Source organism: Saprolegnia diclina, assembly GCF_000281045.1.
Source record: "Saprolegnia diclina VS20 unplaced genomic scaffold supercont1.6, whole genome shotgun sequence".
Classification (NCBI taxonomy): Eukaryota; Oomycota; class Saprolegniomycetes; order Saprolegniales; family Saprolegniaceae; genus Saprolegnia; species Saprolegnia diclina.
This window is the reverse complement of record NW_008246073.1, coordinates 490,043-505,643: the sequence shown is the minus strand read 5'-3', so window position 1 is coordinate 505,643 and position 15,601 is coordinate 490,043. Positions and strand designations below refer to the sequence as shown.

Below are 15,601 nucleotides of genomic sequence, written 5' to 3'. Positions count from 1 at the left end.
CGATGACGGACAACGTTCGTAGACCATGATGGATGTGACGACGCTCTACTTCCTGCCCATGCGCTTCGCGTGGGTGGCCAAGAGCGTAATTTTTATGGTACGGTTCGTGGCATCGTCGTCGCGAGACAGTGCCGTCGTAGATGCCTGGTCCTGGCTGGATGATGAAGCTCGCCAATTACGTGCCGCTCAAGCGCAAGAACAAGGAGAGTATCAAGCAGATGTTCGCGGCCTGCCATGAGCGTCTCGCGAGTCAGTGGAGCGTGATCGTTTTCCCCCAGGTGCTTGTACACAGCGGAATGCCGCAGAAAAATGAGCGTTAGTAGGGCACGCGCAACCGAACGACGTTCCTGCCGTTCAAGGACGGCGCATTCGAGATAGCGACAACATCCAAGGCTCGCGTTGTCCCCCTCACAATTGTGATCCCCGACGATCTTTGGACGTGGAATCGCCGCGGAGCTTGCAAGCTCATCGTTCATGCGCCCCTCGAGGCATCCAACTCGACCAAGGCCGAGATCAAGGATGCCGCATTCGCAGCCGTTGCATCCGGCATGCCCAAACTCAAGTAGTCTTTGGCACAACCATGACCAAGCAAAGTAATCGCGATTTCTTGGGTAACGACCCTTAGGCGTACGAAACTGAAGCGGAGAATGTCGAGTGCGTAAGGAGCTCGGGGTGGAATTGGCGCCTGCACAGCAGAACAAAGTTGATTGTCAAAAAATCAGCACAACGCAGCGTACCACGCATCCACGATGCCCATGTACTCGTCCGAGTTGGTGATGTGCAGTGCGATGGGGTCCTACCACAATCACGAACTATGGGCAGACCGGGATGGAAAAATCGCACCTCCGCAATGCACACAAAGACAGTGGCAACAATACTGTCAAGGATCGAAGAGACGACAGCGCACATGGCATACCCGACCGCATTGCAAAGCGCAAATGTTGTGAGGAGGACGCTGAACGTGTCTATGTGCCAAATGCACAATTCAGTATAAGAACGTAATATTGTCGTTGCCTACCGCACTGGCCAGCGTGAGCGTGAGCCTCGGCGTCTGAGCATGCCGTCGTAGCATGCACCAAGCCGACACCGATAAGACCGGTGGCTAGGCCCACGACAACGCAGCCCGTCGAGAGCACACTCGAAACAAGGCTTTCGTTGACGACAGCCGTCCAGCCTCTAAGTCACGTGTGATCAACTTTCGGTCTCGAAATGCAGAGAATACTTTTCGCGAAACAAAAGCATCGTGTCGAGACCCGCGTCGTAGAGGCATTTGCCGTAAAGCGCCACTTGCACATATGCATACTTGTTGAAAATCTTGAGGTTGGACTCGAGTGCGCCGACAAAGCAGTCAAGGCACGCATTTATCGACCCGCGGGACTTGCGCCGTTTTGCTGTGAGTAGCACAAAGCGCAAGGCGGCGAGCGCCGCCACGATGAGCGACCCAAAACAAATCGACCCAAACGACGTCGTGACGCAGCGCCGCAGAGCCCGACGGGCCGCGCCTTCAGGGTGCGGTGAGAACCACCACTCGCCTACGCGATTGCTGAAACAAATTGAAAGGTGAGATGTAGACGTACCAACGGTACCAGCGGCCGTGCAGTGCACAACGTTGCGCAAGACTTGAAGGCCCCAAAAGAGACTACTCACGATGGGCTTTACGAGGTGTCACGTCAAAGAGCGCGAGTATTACCTCAAGAGCATGAGAAACACACAAAAGTGGGTCGTTGTCGACGACGGCAGCGATCCAATTGCCCCGCTATCCTTGTGCGTAATGACCCACACTCCGACAAGAGCCACAGTCCACAACGATGTCCACACGACTTGAGCTGCTATCGCGGCGTACGCTATCAGCGCAACCTAAATTCGACCATAAAGAACCAGTTCATGTTTTCAACAAGCACCTGCGGAAAGCGCTGCATGATTTTGCTTGCAACCGCAAGATTTGCTGCAGCAAACGGGATGCGATGGCGCACTGAGATGTAGTACAAACCGAGGGCGACTGCAAGGAAGAGGTTTCCAAGGCCAATCGCGTGACCGGCTAATCCGGCTTCCATAAAACCGGCGGCGGCGCCCACGAGAAGCGCAGCGACCGTTGCTTGAAGAGTTACAGAGATGATGCGAACAGCGTACAGCTGTAGTGCCTGCAACCAAAAGGCCGAGAGCACAGCACCGACAGCCCCCATGAGCCCCGCCACAACTAGAAAGCTCATGCCTTGCGAGCGCTTCTCGTCCCCGGACTTGTGCTGCGTAAAGTCGAAAGTCCCAATGTTCGGCGCGCCCCATACGACCTATTGGCACGTGGCATAAGGATCAGCCTCCATCGCGAATCGCATGCGATCTTACGGCCAAGTAGACGACGACGGCGACGTTGCCGAGAAAGAGCCCTCCAGGAATCTTGTCCTTGAACGCAAAGTCCACGTAGGAGTCACCGGGAAGCGCCACGTCATCGACGTCCGGCTCGGTAAACCCCTTGTCCGAGAGAGCTTTGTAGGCGTCGCGCATGACAGCGGCAAAACGGCAATGCAGCATATGTGGATGAGCATCATCTTTCACAGGTCGAAGAACAAAGATTCCTTAATATAAGCGTTCTATAGCTCAATATGAAAGAACGTTCCGATTTATTCGACTTACATTTTTAAAAGAATCCATTTATACTGCAGCTAGTCCTTTGTTTTCAAGGATTTAACCCAGATGGCGCTGCATATCTGGAAACGGAGGTTTCTTAAATATGGCACGGATGCCACGTCCTACTGACCGATCTTCGTCATCACGGGGACATGAGCAACGACGACGTGTGGGGGCTCGTACAAGGGCAATACGACGCTGCAGCCCTCGGGAAGATCCTCGTCGGCAAGTCCATCGCGCTCATGGAAATGGACGGATGGACCCCGCTGCACTATGCCTGCGACAACCGCTCGGTCTCCAGCCTGCAGCCTCTCCTGGCAGCCGGAGCCAGCGTCCACGCCGTCGACGAGACAGGTCACACGCCCCTGCATTTGCTCTGCAAGAACAACGAAATCAATGCGATGGCACTCGGCGAGCTGATTCGAGCTGGCGCTTCGGTCAATGCCACGTCCACGGTGTCCTCGAGTCTTGGGGCCGAGGTGGCTCACGGCGATCAATGACATAGGACGACAAGAAGTCGACACCTTTGCACTTTTTATGCATGAACGAGAACGTCAGCGCAGCACTCTTGCAGGTGATGCTCTCGGCACCGGGTGGCAATTTTGTGAACGCGATGGACGGTGACGGCAACTCGGCGCTGCACTACCTGGCGTCAAACCAAGCGCTGCAAGACGACATGCTCTTACTCGCGCTGCGAGCAACGCCACCTGCTAGCGGCATGATGACCCAGAACCACGTACGCGCAGCTCGAAGCTCACCTCACATCTATGATCTTGTTTCTTGCAACTAGTTCAAGGCAACCGCGCTCCATTACCTATGCCAAAACGCGAAAGTCTCCCCGGCAATGCTGCATGCAATGCTTCATCAACCAGGCGTCAACCCAAATACGCAAGACAACGTACAAAACCATGGTATGGATGCAAATCTAACCGATGCATGTAGATTGGCAACTCGCCCCTGCACGTACTGTGCGAAAACAGTCGCGTGACTGTTGCCCTGCTGCGCGAGTTTATGGCCGCGGACGTACCAGCGACTAACACGACGCTGGTCAACACGGTACAGCGTACATGGCGACGTCGACTGACGAGGTTTGTCTCTGTAGTCTGGGAAGAGACCGTTTGATGCGTTGGCTGCCGAAGATTGCATCGCGTACGGACAAGCTTTTGCTCCACAGCACGAAGTATTCCAGTCTGCATCGTCGACACCCGGAGGCGAAGATACGGCAGAGCTGACTGGTCCGCTCCTCGCCAAGGTGATGGCGTGGAATGCAACTCTGCCGCCCTTTGACGACGCGTTTTACGTCGCAGTCTCGTGCGAACCTGCATTTGAAGCCACGTATGAACAAGTGCAAGAGCTTTCCGTGGCGCTCCATAGCGCAGCGACGACGCTCACCGCATGGGAAGCCAAGATGGCCGAGTGGCGGCAATGCGTCGTTCTGGCCTTCGTTGCGCTGGTGCATCCATCCATGTGGGCGACGTACGCAGAGTCTTTCCATCGCCCGCTACCTCTAGATGTTGTCAAGCTTCGACCCGCCGTCGAGGTCATCTGGCAACGGTCGCCCACGGACCGTCGCGAGCGCTTTGGCGCGGTCCGCGACCTTTTGCGCTGAGAATCTTTCCCAGCTTTAAAAACTGATAATACATAATATCGAGTTTCAAAGGACATCACAACCTTGCCATGGTGGAGGAAGGTAGATGCTACTGCCACGACCATGACCATGCTGCTGCACCACGGATCCTCATGCTTCGTTGCCTCGACCACGTAGTGCGCTCAGCCTCGTCGGGCGTAGTCGATCCAGCCGCAACTGCAGCGGCCAAAGAGCTTCGGCACCTCCAGCACTGGCGCCAAGCGCGCGCCTTCGCGGTCAACATCGTCGATGGCGAGAACGTCTCGAAGGAGTGGGTACGCGCTTCTTGCCTTCGTGGCGGCTCTAGATGCTATGATGATGCTTTTAGTTTCAGGAGACGGGATTCACGCAGCCGCTAGTCGTGCTCTCGCGAAAGAGCATCGGCATCACCGGTACGGTGACGTCATAGAGACGTCGTTCCAGTCTACGTCGTCTAGGACCACCCGGGCCGTACACTATCACCAGTATTGGCGCTTTCGTGGACCGCGAATTCGTTCTCGTCATCGACGTACACGCCGCTGAGGTTTCTCGTCAAGTTCTCATACGAAACTTGTAGCCCGTCGCCCGTGCCACGGTCCCGGCATGGACGCTTGCGCAATGGAACGACTACATCGCGACACCCCCGTCGCAACGCTGGGCAACTTTGCGCCTCGAAGCAGTCTCAGCAGCGTTGACCCCACCAACGATCGTCATCGACATTGGGTGGATCGAGCGGTTTCCGTCTCTACCGGCAACACCCCGTCACGTCAAGGTCTGCGCCAAGGATAGCTTTGAGGGCTTTCGCAACGGCAGCAGCGGCGCGTCGACCTGGATCACGGTCCTCACTGGCAAGCTCGTGCGTTCAATAGCATCCATGGCGAAGCCTGATCTCTGTGCTAGAACGTTCATTTGATCCCACCAACACCTGAAAACCTCCGCGCGTACCAAGGATCGCGCGTCGAGAACCTCCACGGCCCGTTTGATGATCTCGTTGAGGCAAGTGCGTTTACGCTTTTGGACGTTGGTGCAACGATCTTCATTCCTTCCGGGTGGCTGTATGCTACGTTTGCCGTCGAGGTATTCGAGTACTCTGACCGCCTTCAACTCAGAGCGCTCGTAGGACGTGCTGCTCTATGAAGGGACATTTATGCACGACTTGGACCTCGCGACGCAGTGGCATTGCTACCACTTGGACCGAGTGGCTTTTCCATCAATGGGTTTTCCGTCGCTGTCGCCGCTTTTGTGGCACCTTGCCTGTGACTACCTTCGCTTTGCTTCGGCAGATGAGAAGGCGATATCGTTCCTCCTCCCAGCACTTGGCGATGACATTCACGCCGACGCAGCGGCTGATGTATTGCCTACTCGGGACCAACCGTCGGCTGCGGCGGTGCTTGCGCAACTCCGAGTGCGCACCAATACACTCGACACGAGTGTGACAAGCAGTAGTAGTGGAGTCGACGACGACGGGAGCAGTAGCAGCAGCAGTGCAAGCGACGACAGCGACTCAAGCCTCGTACGTTCCCATTGATCTGTTGGCGGAAGCTAATCTCGATCAGGGCTCGACTGTCTCTGATGTCGAAGCAGCGTACCCCAAGTTTCGTCGTGATCGTGTCTCGGCGCCTCTGCCCAAGCTTCAGCATCACCTCGTCGTCAAAATCCCTACCGATGCCTTTCCGCTGAAGGCGTCGATGGTGCCGAAGGCCCATTGCATCACAACGCCCGGTAAGAAGTCCAAGAAAGCCAAGGCCAAGGTGCAGACAGCCCTCATCGCGGTATGCCTCTTTTGCTCAGAATCGGGGCGATTTAGACTCGTGGCTATTAGGAGGACTGGTACTTCGAGTGCAATTGTGGCCAGAAAGGCCAAAACTACGACGATGGCAAGCGCATGGTGCAGTGCGAGTCGTGCCCGACATGGCAGCACACGCACTGCGCCAACATCCCTGACAACCAGGAGCCACCACCGGGCTACACTTGCTTTAAATGCAGCGCCGCTACAGTGCCTGGCGACTGGGTAGTGCACTGCAGCTGTGGCATTCGTGCCAAAAACTACGACGACGGGTGCCGCATGGTGGCCTGCGACCGCTGCAATACGTGGCAACATACATTGTGCGCCGGGATCCCGAATGACCAAGAGCCACCTGAAGACTATGTATGCCTTCCTTGCCTCCAAAAGGTACATATTAGTCTTGTCCTTGCACCCACAGCTGATAATGGAACAGAAACGTCCGCAGAAAGCCGTCAAGTCACCGAAAACAGCACCCGTCTTACCGAAATCGGTGCGCCCGCTTGACGATGATGACGCCGCCGAGGACCTTGTACATGACGACGACCACGACGAAGATGACCACGAAGAAAACGACGAGGACGAAGATGATGACGAACCGGTACCGCCAAAGAAAAAGGCTCGCGGGGCCATCCCGCCGGCCGCCAAGCGACCGAAGGCCCCCGTCGACGTCCGTCCCGACATCCCAAGTGGCACGAAATCCAGCAAGGCCCCCGCCAAACCCACAACCAAAAAACAACCAACCTCGGTGCGGGAGCGGCTCCAGAAGAAGCTCAAGATGAAGCCGACGTGGGGTCGTATGTAGATGGGTCACACCTTACGAGGTTGTATGTCTTTTGAATGCATTTTTCATATATCCCTATTTGCTTCCGAAGTGTCGGTAAGATGCATTGTACATGTAGGTGGTATCCGAATAGAATAATCAACTGGCAGACAGACGTAGACTTCCTTCCACATCAATTCGAAACGAAACAAAATCATTTGCATTTGAGAAAACGACATGCTGTCGAGGGTACCGGGTCATGTACATGTACTTATCGACGACTACGCACCGGTCGAAATGTTACGCACGAGATCCTGCGCCGTGTTGACAAGGTTGACGGGGGACTTGCCATCTGTGATGAGATAGCCTTGCAGCCCGAGCGAGGCCAGCAACTTAACTTGGGTCTCGGGTCCGACGCGCGCCATTTCCACGATCGTCTGCTGCCCGATAGCGTCAATCATGCTCTTGAACTTATCCGACTCAATCGCGAGGAGCTCGCGCTTCTTTTGGATCTCGAGCTCAGCGAGTTGCTTGGCGTGCTCGATCTGCAGCGTGTGTTCGGCCTGGAGCCGGCGCATTTGGCTCTCGTGTTCGATCTGCAGTGCTTTGACCCGCAACTCGGCTTGTGTGACAGCCGCCTGTGCATCGATCTCGGCAGCTTGTGCCTTGGCCTTAGCAGAGGCAACAGCGGCACCCTCAGCCTCGACCGCGGCGCACTGCGCTGATAGCTCCACGAGCCGCTTCCGCGCCTTCTCCGCCTCGGTCTGGTTCTCGAGTTGCTGCGTGATGAGAAGGCCTTTCGCTTCCTCGTCCTCCTTCATCGCGATGGCCTTGGCCTTGGCTTCTTGCGACTTGGTCGTGATCTCGATCGCGAGTTGCACCGACTTTTGTAGACTATCGCGCGTCTGAGCGTCGACGGGCTCGGCCGACTGAATGTCGACGTTCGTGATCACAAGGTTGTTGGTCGCAAAAATGAGCTGCTTCTTGGCTTCGCCAGTCGACTCGTCAAGTCCAAAGATCGCCGTCCGAATGATGCTCGCTAATCACTTCCATGAGAAGAGCAAGGAGATGACATGGAGGCCGCACCACTGTGCTTGTGGAAATGGTCGAACGTTTCGACAGCGACGGCACCGCGGATGCGTGACGCAAGCGTTTTGCATGCGTCACCCGTAAAGTCACGCACAGAGAAAATCTTGGCTGCGTTCTCCGCCGGGACTTCAAAGTGCCAGTTGTACGCGATGGTGAGCCGAAGCCGCGCATGATCGGAGGTTTCGACCGTGATCTAGTTGGCAGCGCATAAACGATGGGTTTTGGATGGTGAGGAAGTGTACCTGGTCGCGCATAAAGTCGGGTCCGAGTTGGAGGCAGAGCGTGCAGATGACTTTGGCACGCTTGGGCACGTCCCCCGAGAGCTTCATGACCGTGAACTGCTCTTCGGGGCTCAACATCACAAGCGTCGGTCCAAACATGATACGCGAACGAGTCGACGAGTAATCGTAAATCTGAATCGCGGCGTTGTGCGGTACTTCAAACGTCACGACGCGCGTGGGATCGCGCGCCTTTTGGCCGCGCCCGGCCACGGTGCTGCCTTCGACGTACGAATCTTGTTGGAGGAGCTCAATAACCTCATCTGGGAGTGGCTTGGCCCAAAGCTCTTCCGTTGGCTGCAGCATGTACGTTTGACCCGTCTCGGCGCGGACTTTACCCGTCTTGGTGTCGCGCACGTAGATGCCCTCGTTTTTGTCCAAAGGAATCGCTTTCCGCGTCTCAAGAACGTTGACTTGGATGCGCGGCACGTACTCGCACGGACCGTACACCATCCATTTGCTGCCAGCGTGGCGCTGCGTGTCGCCATCGTCGACGAAGGACTCGTTCGCTTGAAGCAAGACTGCCTCGTCGTCGCCGAGGATGCATACGTCCTGAATGATGCCGTGCTCAAGGAACTCGCCAGGTTGAAGAAAGAAGCTCGTCTCACCGCGACGAATCTCGCGTGTGCCCAGCTGCTGCACGCCGTTGACAATCGGGTCCAAGACGACAACGTACTGCCGGTTCGAGAGCGTTGTGATAGGCACGTGCGACACAATCTCTTCGTGGACATCTTGGACATGCGTCTCGGCCATCTTGCTCGTGACGAGCCACTCCTCACCAGCCTTGCGCTGGACCTTGTAGATGTCCGTGAAAGTTCGAAGCGCCCGAAGATGCAAAGACGTCTTCTCGGTGAGGATCGTTGCGTTGAGAACGTTAAGCACAAGCTCGTCGACGCGCGGCATGTACGTGCCGGGCTGCCGCACGAGCCACTCTTCGCCAGCATCGCGTGTCGAGCCAAGCCAATCAGTGCACTTCTTGGCAGCGCGAAGTTTGAGCGCTTGGTTCTTCTGAATGACGGAGGCCTTCATGGAACCAACGACGTCTTCTTCGACGCGTGGAATGTACGTTGCAGGCCCAAGGAATAGCCATTCATCTCCGGCTGCATGGCCACCAAAGTCCCGGTTCGCACGGACACGCAGCGCCGAGTTGATGTCGAGGACCGTGAGTTTTTGCACAACGCCGACGAGGACTTCGCCCGCGTAAAGAGGAAACGGGTCTTGGTATTGCACAGCGACACGGATCTCGCGCTCGCCATGACTAAGTTTCGCCTGGCCGTATGCATCGACGACGACCGTGCCTAGACACATCCGTTATTGAGATAGAGGCTCTGCCGTCAAACGAGTACCTTCATCGGACCGCACCACTGGGTTTTCGATCACCACGTACGACTGCGGCGGCACGATGACCATCGGGCTCGGGCCGCTAACGATCTTCTCGTGGTCCTGGCGTGTGTACGTCTGCGGCCCCGAGAGCACGCGCGTCACGTTGCAGTTGGTGTCAAGCACGTGCAGGTACTGGTATGGCGGCAGGCGAATCACGCGCGCTCCTTCGTACTCCATCTTTGTCCGTGGCAAAATGCAAACTGAGTTCTTGGTTCAGCGATCTTTGGATTTGAGAAGGCAGCCAATCACAGTCGGCACGGCTGCTTTAATGAAGCAGCATACAAATAACTATATATTATTTTAAGCTGGTTGCGATGCTTGCCGATCCCAGTGGGACACGCTAGATCACGGCGAGCGAGACATCTGCCGAACCAACGTCCTACGACAGCCTCTAAGACAGACAGTCGCCGCTCCGCAAAAGAAGAAAAGCCCACGAGCCCCCTCTCGCATAGAACCTGACGGGCTGTAGACATTTCTGCGCTGATCTGGGCGGATTTCGAGGCGCACGTTGAACTTGCGCGCGCAGCAAAAGATTCCTTCGACGGATCGGGATCGGTGCAACGTCGCATCCGCCCGCTTGCTGACGCACGCTCCTGCAGCACTGAAGCAACACCCGTGCCGAAGAAAACTGATACAGCGCTCCAATAGATATTTCAATGACATCGAGCTGGGCTTGGCGTCTTGATCTGGGTCATGGCACTTGCCACCAACGGCGCTTGCACCATGAATTTCTGCGCGTTTCTCTTTGCGGAAAACCCAACCCTGCGTCTATTTCAGCACTCCCCGCGTTCTGCACACTCTTAGACTGTGAAACCTACAGCATTATGCAGCATTTGCGACTAAGGAGGAAGTCGCTGGCAGCCCTAAAATGTTATAATAAGAGTGCAGCGCATCATGCTTCACTACGTCAACCATGGACGCGAGATGCAGGACAATGGGATAGCCAGGATAAGAAGCCAGTCGTGAAAAAGTACACTATTTCGAAACATAACAAATGGTATACGATGTGACAAATAGTGTGGTCACCACTGAAAGCGGTCAGTTGGAAACCACACGACAGCTACGCATGGGCGACAACGTGGGCGTCGCGGCCTCCTTGGCCCAGTACGACGAGACGCTCAACAAGCTGGGCGCGTACCCGGCCAAACCGATCATCAACAACCTCACGATGATTGCGGAGAACCTGGCGATGGCCAAGCCGCTGGCGACCTTCTTGGTCTCGAAGCTGCACGGTGTCGTGCCCGCCTTCAAGCTCCCGATCTTGTACCTCATGGACTCGATCTTGAAAAACGTTGGCGGGCCGTACGTGCAGCTTCTCGGCGGCAGCCTTCCGCCTGTCTTCGTAGAGTGCGTTAGAGTTGTGAATCCAACCGACTTGAAGCGATTTGTTCATGTGTTGAATACGTGGGAGAAAGTCCGCCTCTTCCCGGAGAACGACCTCGCCCGAATGCGCGCCGCCACCGACTCTGCAACTCGCGTCGCGCAGCCCACGAACCAGCCAACAAGCTTTGCCGCGCGACCTGCACCGCCAGCTCGACCTGCTGCTACGCGCCCCGTCGCCGACGACATGCAACTCCGCCTCCTCTTGACGAACCTCCAGAATGAAGAAGGCATCCACCCCGCGCAGCACATGAGCCTCGAAGACGTGCGCATGTCGAACCCCGCGTATTATGCGCAGCTCCTCGACTTCCACAAGAGTATGCAACACCAAGGCCCACTTCAGCAAGCCACGCTTGCCCGGCCGCGTTCGCCGCCACGTCAACAACCGCCGCCCCAACGCCACGCTCCGATGCAGCCCGAACTGATGCGACCGCGCTCCCCTCGCACGCGCCCGATGCCGGAACTGCGTGACCCTCGTGATCCTCGCGACCCGCGGTATGGCAACAACCCCCGTACGCAGCAACCGCCGCCCCGCAACGTACTCGCTTACCAACAGCGTCCTTCTGCTGCGCACCAGCTGTCGCAGCAACATCAACCAACGCACCGACGACCTGTGCCTGCACCGTCCCGGTCGCCACCACTCGGCCAGCAGCCACCCACCCAAAAGACGACTGCCGAAGTTATGATGATCTTGCAAAAGCTCCAAGGTATCACAGCGCCAGGCTCGCTCGCGCCGGCCACGTCGGGTCTCAAGTGCTCCGATATCCAAGTCAACAAGCGTCGCATCGACGCAAACATCTACCTTCTTTACGAGGGTCTCCCGTTCGTCTGTGCTGGCAGCGGTGTCCGCTTTGCTAACGAGAAGCAGGTACAGTTGGTCACTGCTCTCGCTGTTTAGCCTTCTTATCGCTGTGAATAGCTCTCTGAGCACATGGACTTTTTGTTCCAATACAACCGCGCTCAGCGCGAGCGCACGAAGGGCGGCAACTCGCGTCCATGGTACCCTGACGAAGAGGTACGCCTTCGTTGCAACTCGACCATGTTCGAATGGCATCGACTTACGATTCGTGCGTAGCAATGGGCCACCGATTTTTGCGCCGTCTCCAGCACAAAGGAAGTCGACGGCGTTGCTGCCATTGCGCAACAAGAAGCTGGTACGATTTGAAAATCCGTTTTTGTAGAGCTCACGAATACCTTGGTAGAGGTCGACAAGGATGTGCTGGACCAAGCCCGCGTGCCTGTCGACGAAGCGACCACCAAATGCCGCATCTGCGGGTATGTTCCATCCGGCGCATCGTTGACGCTCATTGCTGTGTGTAGCGAGCAATTCTCCAAGTGCTGGGACGATGACGAGGAAGAGTGGATGTACCAGAATGCGGTGCGCGGCACGATCCAGACGTCGCCGCCGAAGGAAACAATCTTCCACAAGTACTGCTATGACAGCGTCGTCGCGTCGTCGAAGCTCAAGGTTATCTTGCCGTCCCAGCTGGCGCCAGGAAGCCCACTCGTGACGAAGCGCGGCCTTGACGAGGTACGGATACTACATGTCTGCACGCGAGTATTGATATGTCCCAAGGCTTGCGACGAGAGTTCGATGAAGCGTCCCCGCACGGCCGACGAAGTCTAGCTACTCGAACTATCTAACACGATTCTGCTCATCCGTTAGCCCAGCGCCTTGCCTGCCACCTAACCCTTGAAATAAAGATGCATATTGTACAAACATTACTACTATGCTGCCGACTTGGGCCTGTAATACTCGGTGCAGACAGGGTCGGGGAGAATCTGTGAGAGCACTTGGCGGCCGAGGTACGAACGCGGATACACTTCGGGCAGAACGCTCTCAAGTTCGTCTGACTTTGGGTTCGTGACGTCCACGTCGCTTGCCTGGAGCGTCACACTGGCCTTGATCTCGCCTACGGTCTTTGTCAGCAGGTTTCATCTTGCCGCCTTTACCCAAGGAAGCGCGAAAGATCGTTAGGGCCGTCTGCAGCCACGACGGCACGGCTGCACTGACGCTACCATAGAGTGAGTGGGCCGCGCGCTCCAGGGCCGTGAGGCCGCCGGCCCGTTCGACGGCAAGAACTTTGCCGCACGACAGATGCTTGTGCTTGAACTCGGGTGTTGGTACCAACGCTGCGATTGCCATCGCACTCGCCTCGAGAAGCGTTGGTGTTGTCGCTCTGAGACACAGCTGGACGAGCACTGAGGGGCCGTCGACATCATCAAATGTCCTCGCGTTGGCGTCGGTGAGCACAAGCGTCGCTACTGCCAAGCACGTCGCAGTCAGGACAGCGTCATCGGCGCCAAATCGCCGGGGCTCGCCGAGAACATAAACACACACGTGCAGACCGTTCTGGGCTGCGAGCCGCACCTTATTGACCTTGCACTGGTAACACAATGCAGCGACAACGAGCGCTATCAAGCAGAGTATAATGACTACGACTTCGTTCAAAAGCAAGCAATAATACCACACGCTTCAAGGACCGGCGGGTGCTTGGCATCGACAAGCAGCTGCAAACACGACGTACTCACGTCGCAGTAGCCAAGCGCAATCTGCGCCGACGACGTGGATGCCAGGTTTGCAACGGCCAAGGCTGCGCTTCGCTGAAGCCGTCGGACAAGGTCGCTGCTATTGTCGATTTTGGTGCTGTCGCGCAGCCGAGATACCAGCTCGGCGTCGCCTTGTGCCATTAGCACGGTCGTTTGGTTAGAGACTCCCGCGAAGCTTACGTTGCACAGTACGTTTGCTGCTTCGACCTGGACGGCGACGTCCGTAGTTTCTCCAAGGAGACGCGACACAATAGGCACGACATTGGCGTTCACGACCTGCGTTCGCAGCACGTCAGCGCCTACGAGACACACGCAAACCGTGCAGCCATGTCAATTACAAGCAAATGCGCACTGTGGGTGAGATTCACGAGTGCCGCCAGTGAAGCCGCAAGCACGGACGGCGACGCCTCGTGCACTAAGAGAAGACATCCGAGGGCTTTGACGGTCGGTTTGGTTGCCAGTGGTGTCTTGTTTGAAGCCGCCGAAGCCAGCGCCGCGAGAAGCCGTGCGGCTTCGGTGAGCACAGCAGGATTGGAGCTCGTTTCAAGAAGGTGGACAAGCGGTGAGAGAGCGTGTGCCAGTACGATCGCATGGCGCAGCTCGTCGTGGGCGATTGCAATATGCGTGAGGGCAACAAGTACAGGGCCGACGACCATGTCGCTCTCAGTTTCTCGAAGGATGTTGGCGAGAAATGCGAGGGACCCGGCACGGACGACATTGTGCGCTTCAAACGCTGGCAAAAGCGCGATCGTTTGTCCAAAGCGGCTAAAGACGACGTCGGCGCCAGACGTGGTTGCCCGCGACGCGATCATATGCTCACCAAACCTACGAGGGCATATAAGAACTATCGGTTGGCAGCTGCAAGTACCGGTGGTGCCACGCATCCTCGGCGCGCTGGGCGATCTTGTGCTTTTGGACTTCTGCTTGCATGGCCTCGAGCCGGTCTTTCCACGCATCGCGTTCGGCCAAAACAGCGGCATGCTCGTGCTCAACATGATCGAGATGTGTCGCTTGCAGGCGCTGGAGAAGCTCGCTTTCGCGAAGGTCTGCTCTATAAAGATTGCATCGTCATCAGGTTGGGACAAAGTCAGAGGTACTCGTGGAGGCGTGTCTCGAGCTGGACAATCTCCTTTTGGCAGCGCGCTTCGATGACGTCGCGGTCAGCTTGTAGCGCAAGAAGCTCCTTGGAGAGGGCGACCTCTTGGGGCGTCGGGACGTCCGAGTACGCCTGCGAACATGAGAGTATGCGTTGAATGAATGGACCGACGTACGACGCGGTGGACGTCGACGACGACGATTGGTGGCGTCCGCGTCTCGAGGCTCGGCCAGGTGACGCTCATAATGCTCGCTCGCGACGCAACGCTCAGTGGTAACCGCAAAAACGCTTTGTTACATTATGCGACAAGGCTGGAATGTGTAGTCGTCCGAGGCCGTTGGCGACAAGGCTAGAATGTGAAGTCGTCCGAGGCCGTTGGCGCGGCAGGGGGCGAGAACGACGCCCAGTTGGCTGCGGTCGTCGCCGAAGTGAAGTCGGCAAAATCAGCAAAGATGTCATCCGACGGGTGCGCTGGAAGACTCGAAAACGCTGTGTCCGGTGCCGCCGTCCCCGAGTTGGCTGGCGCCGTTGCGAAAGCAGCAAACGACGGCGCGGGTGCAAACTGAAAATCGCCAAAAATGTCGTCGCTGGGTGGCACGGGTACCGTCGACGTGCCCGACTCGGTCAACGGCGCTGCGATTGGCGAAGCAAAATCGGCAAAACCACTGTCGGGCACACAAAAGCAGCCGCAGTCGTCGTCGGCCACGACCATCGGCTCGGACGACATCGTCGGGGCGTTGGCCGACGCGACGAATACGAACGATCCGTCGCGGTCCAAGACGACATCCTGCGCAACGGCCGTGATGTTCGTCTCTGTGGCAGCGTTGGTGGCCGCCAGCGGATGATCAACGCTGGCACCGCACGATGTCGACAGCGTCGGTGCTACCAACGATGGTGCAACCGGGGGGTTGACAAACTCCTCCAACTCGAAGGGAGTCGTCGGGGGATCACTTGGCTCGTCGACAGGCACCGACTCCGTTGCCGGCGGCGTCACAGAAGCGACGTCCTCTTGGCTCAAGGCGAACGCACCTTCCCTTGGCGTTGGGAC

At 57.0% G+C, this 15,601-nt stretch overlaps 8 protein-coding genes across 8 annotated transcripts in view; 4 read left to right on the top strand and 4 right to left on the bottom strand.

Annotated features, from left to right (window-relative positions):
* Positions 1 to 25: 25 nt before the first annotated feature.
* SDRG_02673 (hypothetical protein) lies at positions 26 to 566 on the top strand (the record flags this gene model as incomplete). Its single annotated transcript, XM_008608266.1, has 3 exons — positions 26 to 85; positions 141 to 278; positions 324 to 566. The coding sequence occupies 3 exons, from the start codon at positions 26 to 28 to the stop codon at positions 564 to 566; spliced, it is 441 nt and encodes a 146-aa protein (XP_008606488.1).
* Positions 567 to 580: 14 nt separating this feature from the next.
* SDRG_02672 (hypothetical protein) lies at positions 581 to 2,512 on the bottom strand. The gene is made up of 9 exons (XM_008608265.1): positions 2,344 to 2,512; positions 1,902 to 2,288; positions 1,691 to 1,857; positions 1,578 to 1,639; positions 1,223 to 1,532; positions 1,019 to 1,176; positions 844 to 965; positions 738 to 796; positions 581 to 685 (listed from the first exon to the last, which is right to left on the bottom strand). Exons 1-9 carry the CDS (start codon positions 2,500 to 2,502, stop codon positions 622 to 624), a joined length of 1,488 nt encoding a protein of 495 aa, XP_008606487.1. The 5' UTR covers positions 2,503 to 2,512; the 3' UTR covers positions 581 to 621.
* Positions 2,513 to 2,777: 265 nt separating this feature from the next.
* SDRG_02671 (hypothetical protein) lies at positions 2,778 to 4,234 on the top strand (the record flags this gene model as incomplete). Its single annotated transcript, XM_008608264.1, has 5 exons — positions 2,778 to 3,080; positions 3,131 to 3,361; positions 3,416 to 3,523; positions 3,568 to 3,681; positions 3,728 to 4,234. 5 exons carry the CDS (start codon positions 2,778 to 2,780, stop codon positions 4,232 to 4,234), a joined length of 1,263 nt encoding a protein of 420 aa, XP_008606486.1.
* Positions 4,235 to 4,302: 68 nt separating this feature from the next.
* Positions 4,303 to 6,819, top strand: SDRG_02670 (hypothetical protein; the record flags this gene model as incomplete). Its single annotated transcript, XM_008608263.1, has 10 exons — positions 4,303 to 4,315; positions 4,391 to 4,527; positions 4,581 to 4,644; positions 4,690 to 4,760; positions 4,809 to 5,087; positions 5,132 to 5,308; positions 5,352 to 5,744; positions 5,788 to 6,003; positions 6,054 to 6,404; positions 6,451 to 6,819. The coding sequence occupies 10 exons, from the start codon at positions 4,303 to 4,305 to the stop codon at positions 6,817 to 6,819; spliced, it is 2,070 nt and encodes a 689-aa protein (XP_008606485.1).
* A 155-nt stretch (positions 6,820 to 6,974) lies between these two features.
* Positions 6,975 to 9,747, bottom strand: SDRG_02669 (hypothetical protein). The gene is made up of 4 exons (XM_008608262.1): positions 9,491 to 9,747; positions 8,109 to 9,442; positions 7,864 to 8,059; positions 6,975 to 7,816 (listed from the first exon to the last, which is right to left on the bottom strand). The coding sequence occupies exons 1-4, from the start codon at positions 9,702 to 9,704 to the stop codon at positions 7,059 to 7,061; spliced, it is 2,502 nt and encodes an 833-aa protein (XP_008606484.1). The 5' UTR covers positions 9,705 to 9,747; the 3' UTR covers positions 6,975 to 7,058.
* An 808-nt stretch (positions 9,748 to 10,555) lies between these two features.
* Positions 10,556 to 12,632, top strand: SDRG_02668 (hypothetical protein). Its single transcript, XM_008608261.1, has 6 exons — positions 10,556 to 11,775; positions 11,827 to 11,922; positions 11,983 to 12,061; positions 12,110 to 12,182; positions 12,228 to 12,438; positions 12,484 to 12,632. Exons 1-6 carry the CDS (start codon positions 10,594 to 10,596, stop codon positions 12,532 to 12,534), a joined length of 1,692 nt encoding a protein of 563 aa, XP_008606483.1. The 5' UTR covers positions 10,556 to 10,593; the 3' UTR covers positions 12,535 to 12,632.
* SDRG_02667 (hypothetical protein) lies at positions 12,600 to 14,824 on the bottom strand. Its single transcript, XM_008608260.1, has 7 exons — positions 14,729 to 14,824; positions 14,555 to 14,685; positions 14,326 to 14,508; positions 13,810 to 14,282; positions 13,376 to 13,756; positions 12,861 to 13,322; positions 12,600 to 12,820 (listed from the first exon to the last, which is right to left on the bottom strand). The coding sequence occupies exons 1-7, from the start codon at positions 14,795 to 14,797 to the stop codon at positions 12,636 to 12,638; spliced, it is 1,884 nt and encodes a 627-aa protein (XP_008606482.1). The 5' UTR covers positions 14,798 to 14,824; the 3' UTR covers positions 12,600 to 12,635.
* Positions 14,825 to 15,601, bottom strand: part of SDRG_02666 (hypothetical protein) — a gene marked incomplete at its 5' end in the record, with an annotated part of 3,924 nt that continues 3,147 nt past the window's right edge. Inside the window, one exon of the mRNA XM_008608259.1 lies at positions 14,825 to 15,587. Within this exon, the coding sequence (XP_008606481.1) occupies positions 14,903 to 15,587 (685 nt within the window). The 3' untranslated portion in view covers positions 14,825 to 14,902. The remainder of the gene's footprint in view (positions 15,588 to 15,601) is intronic.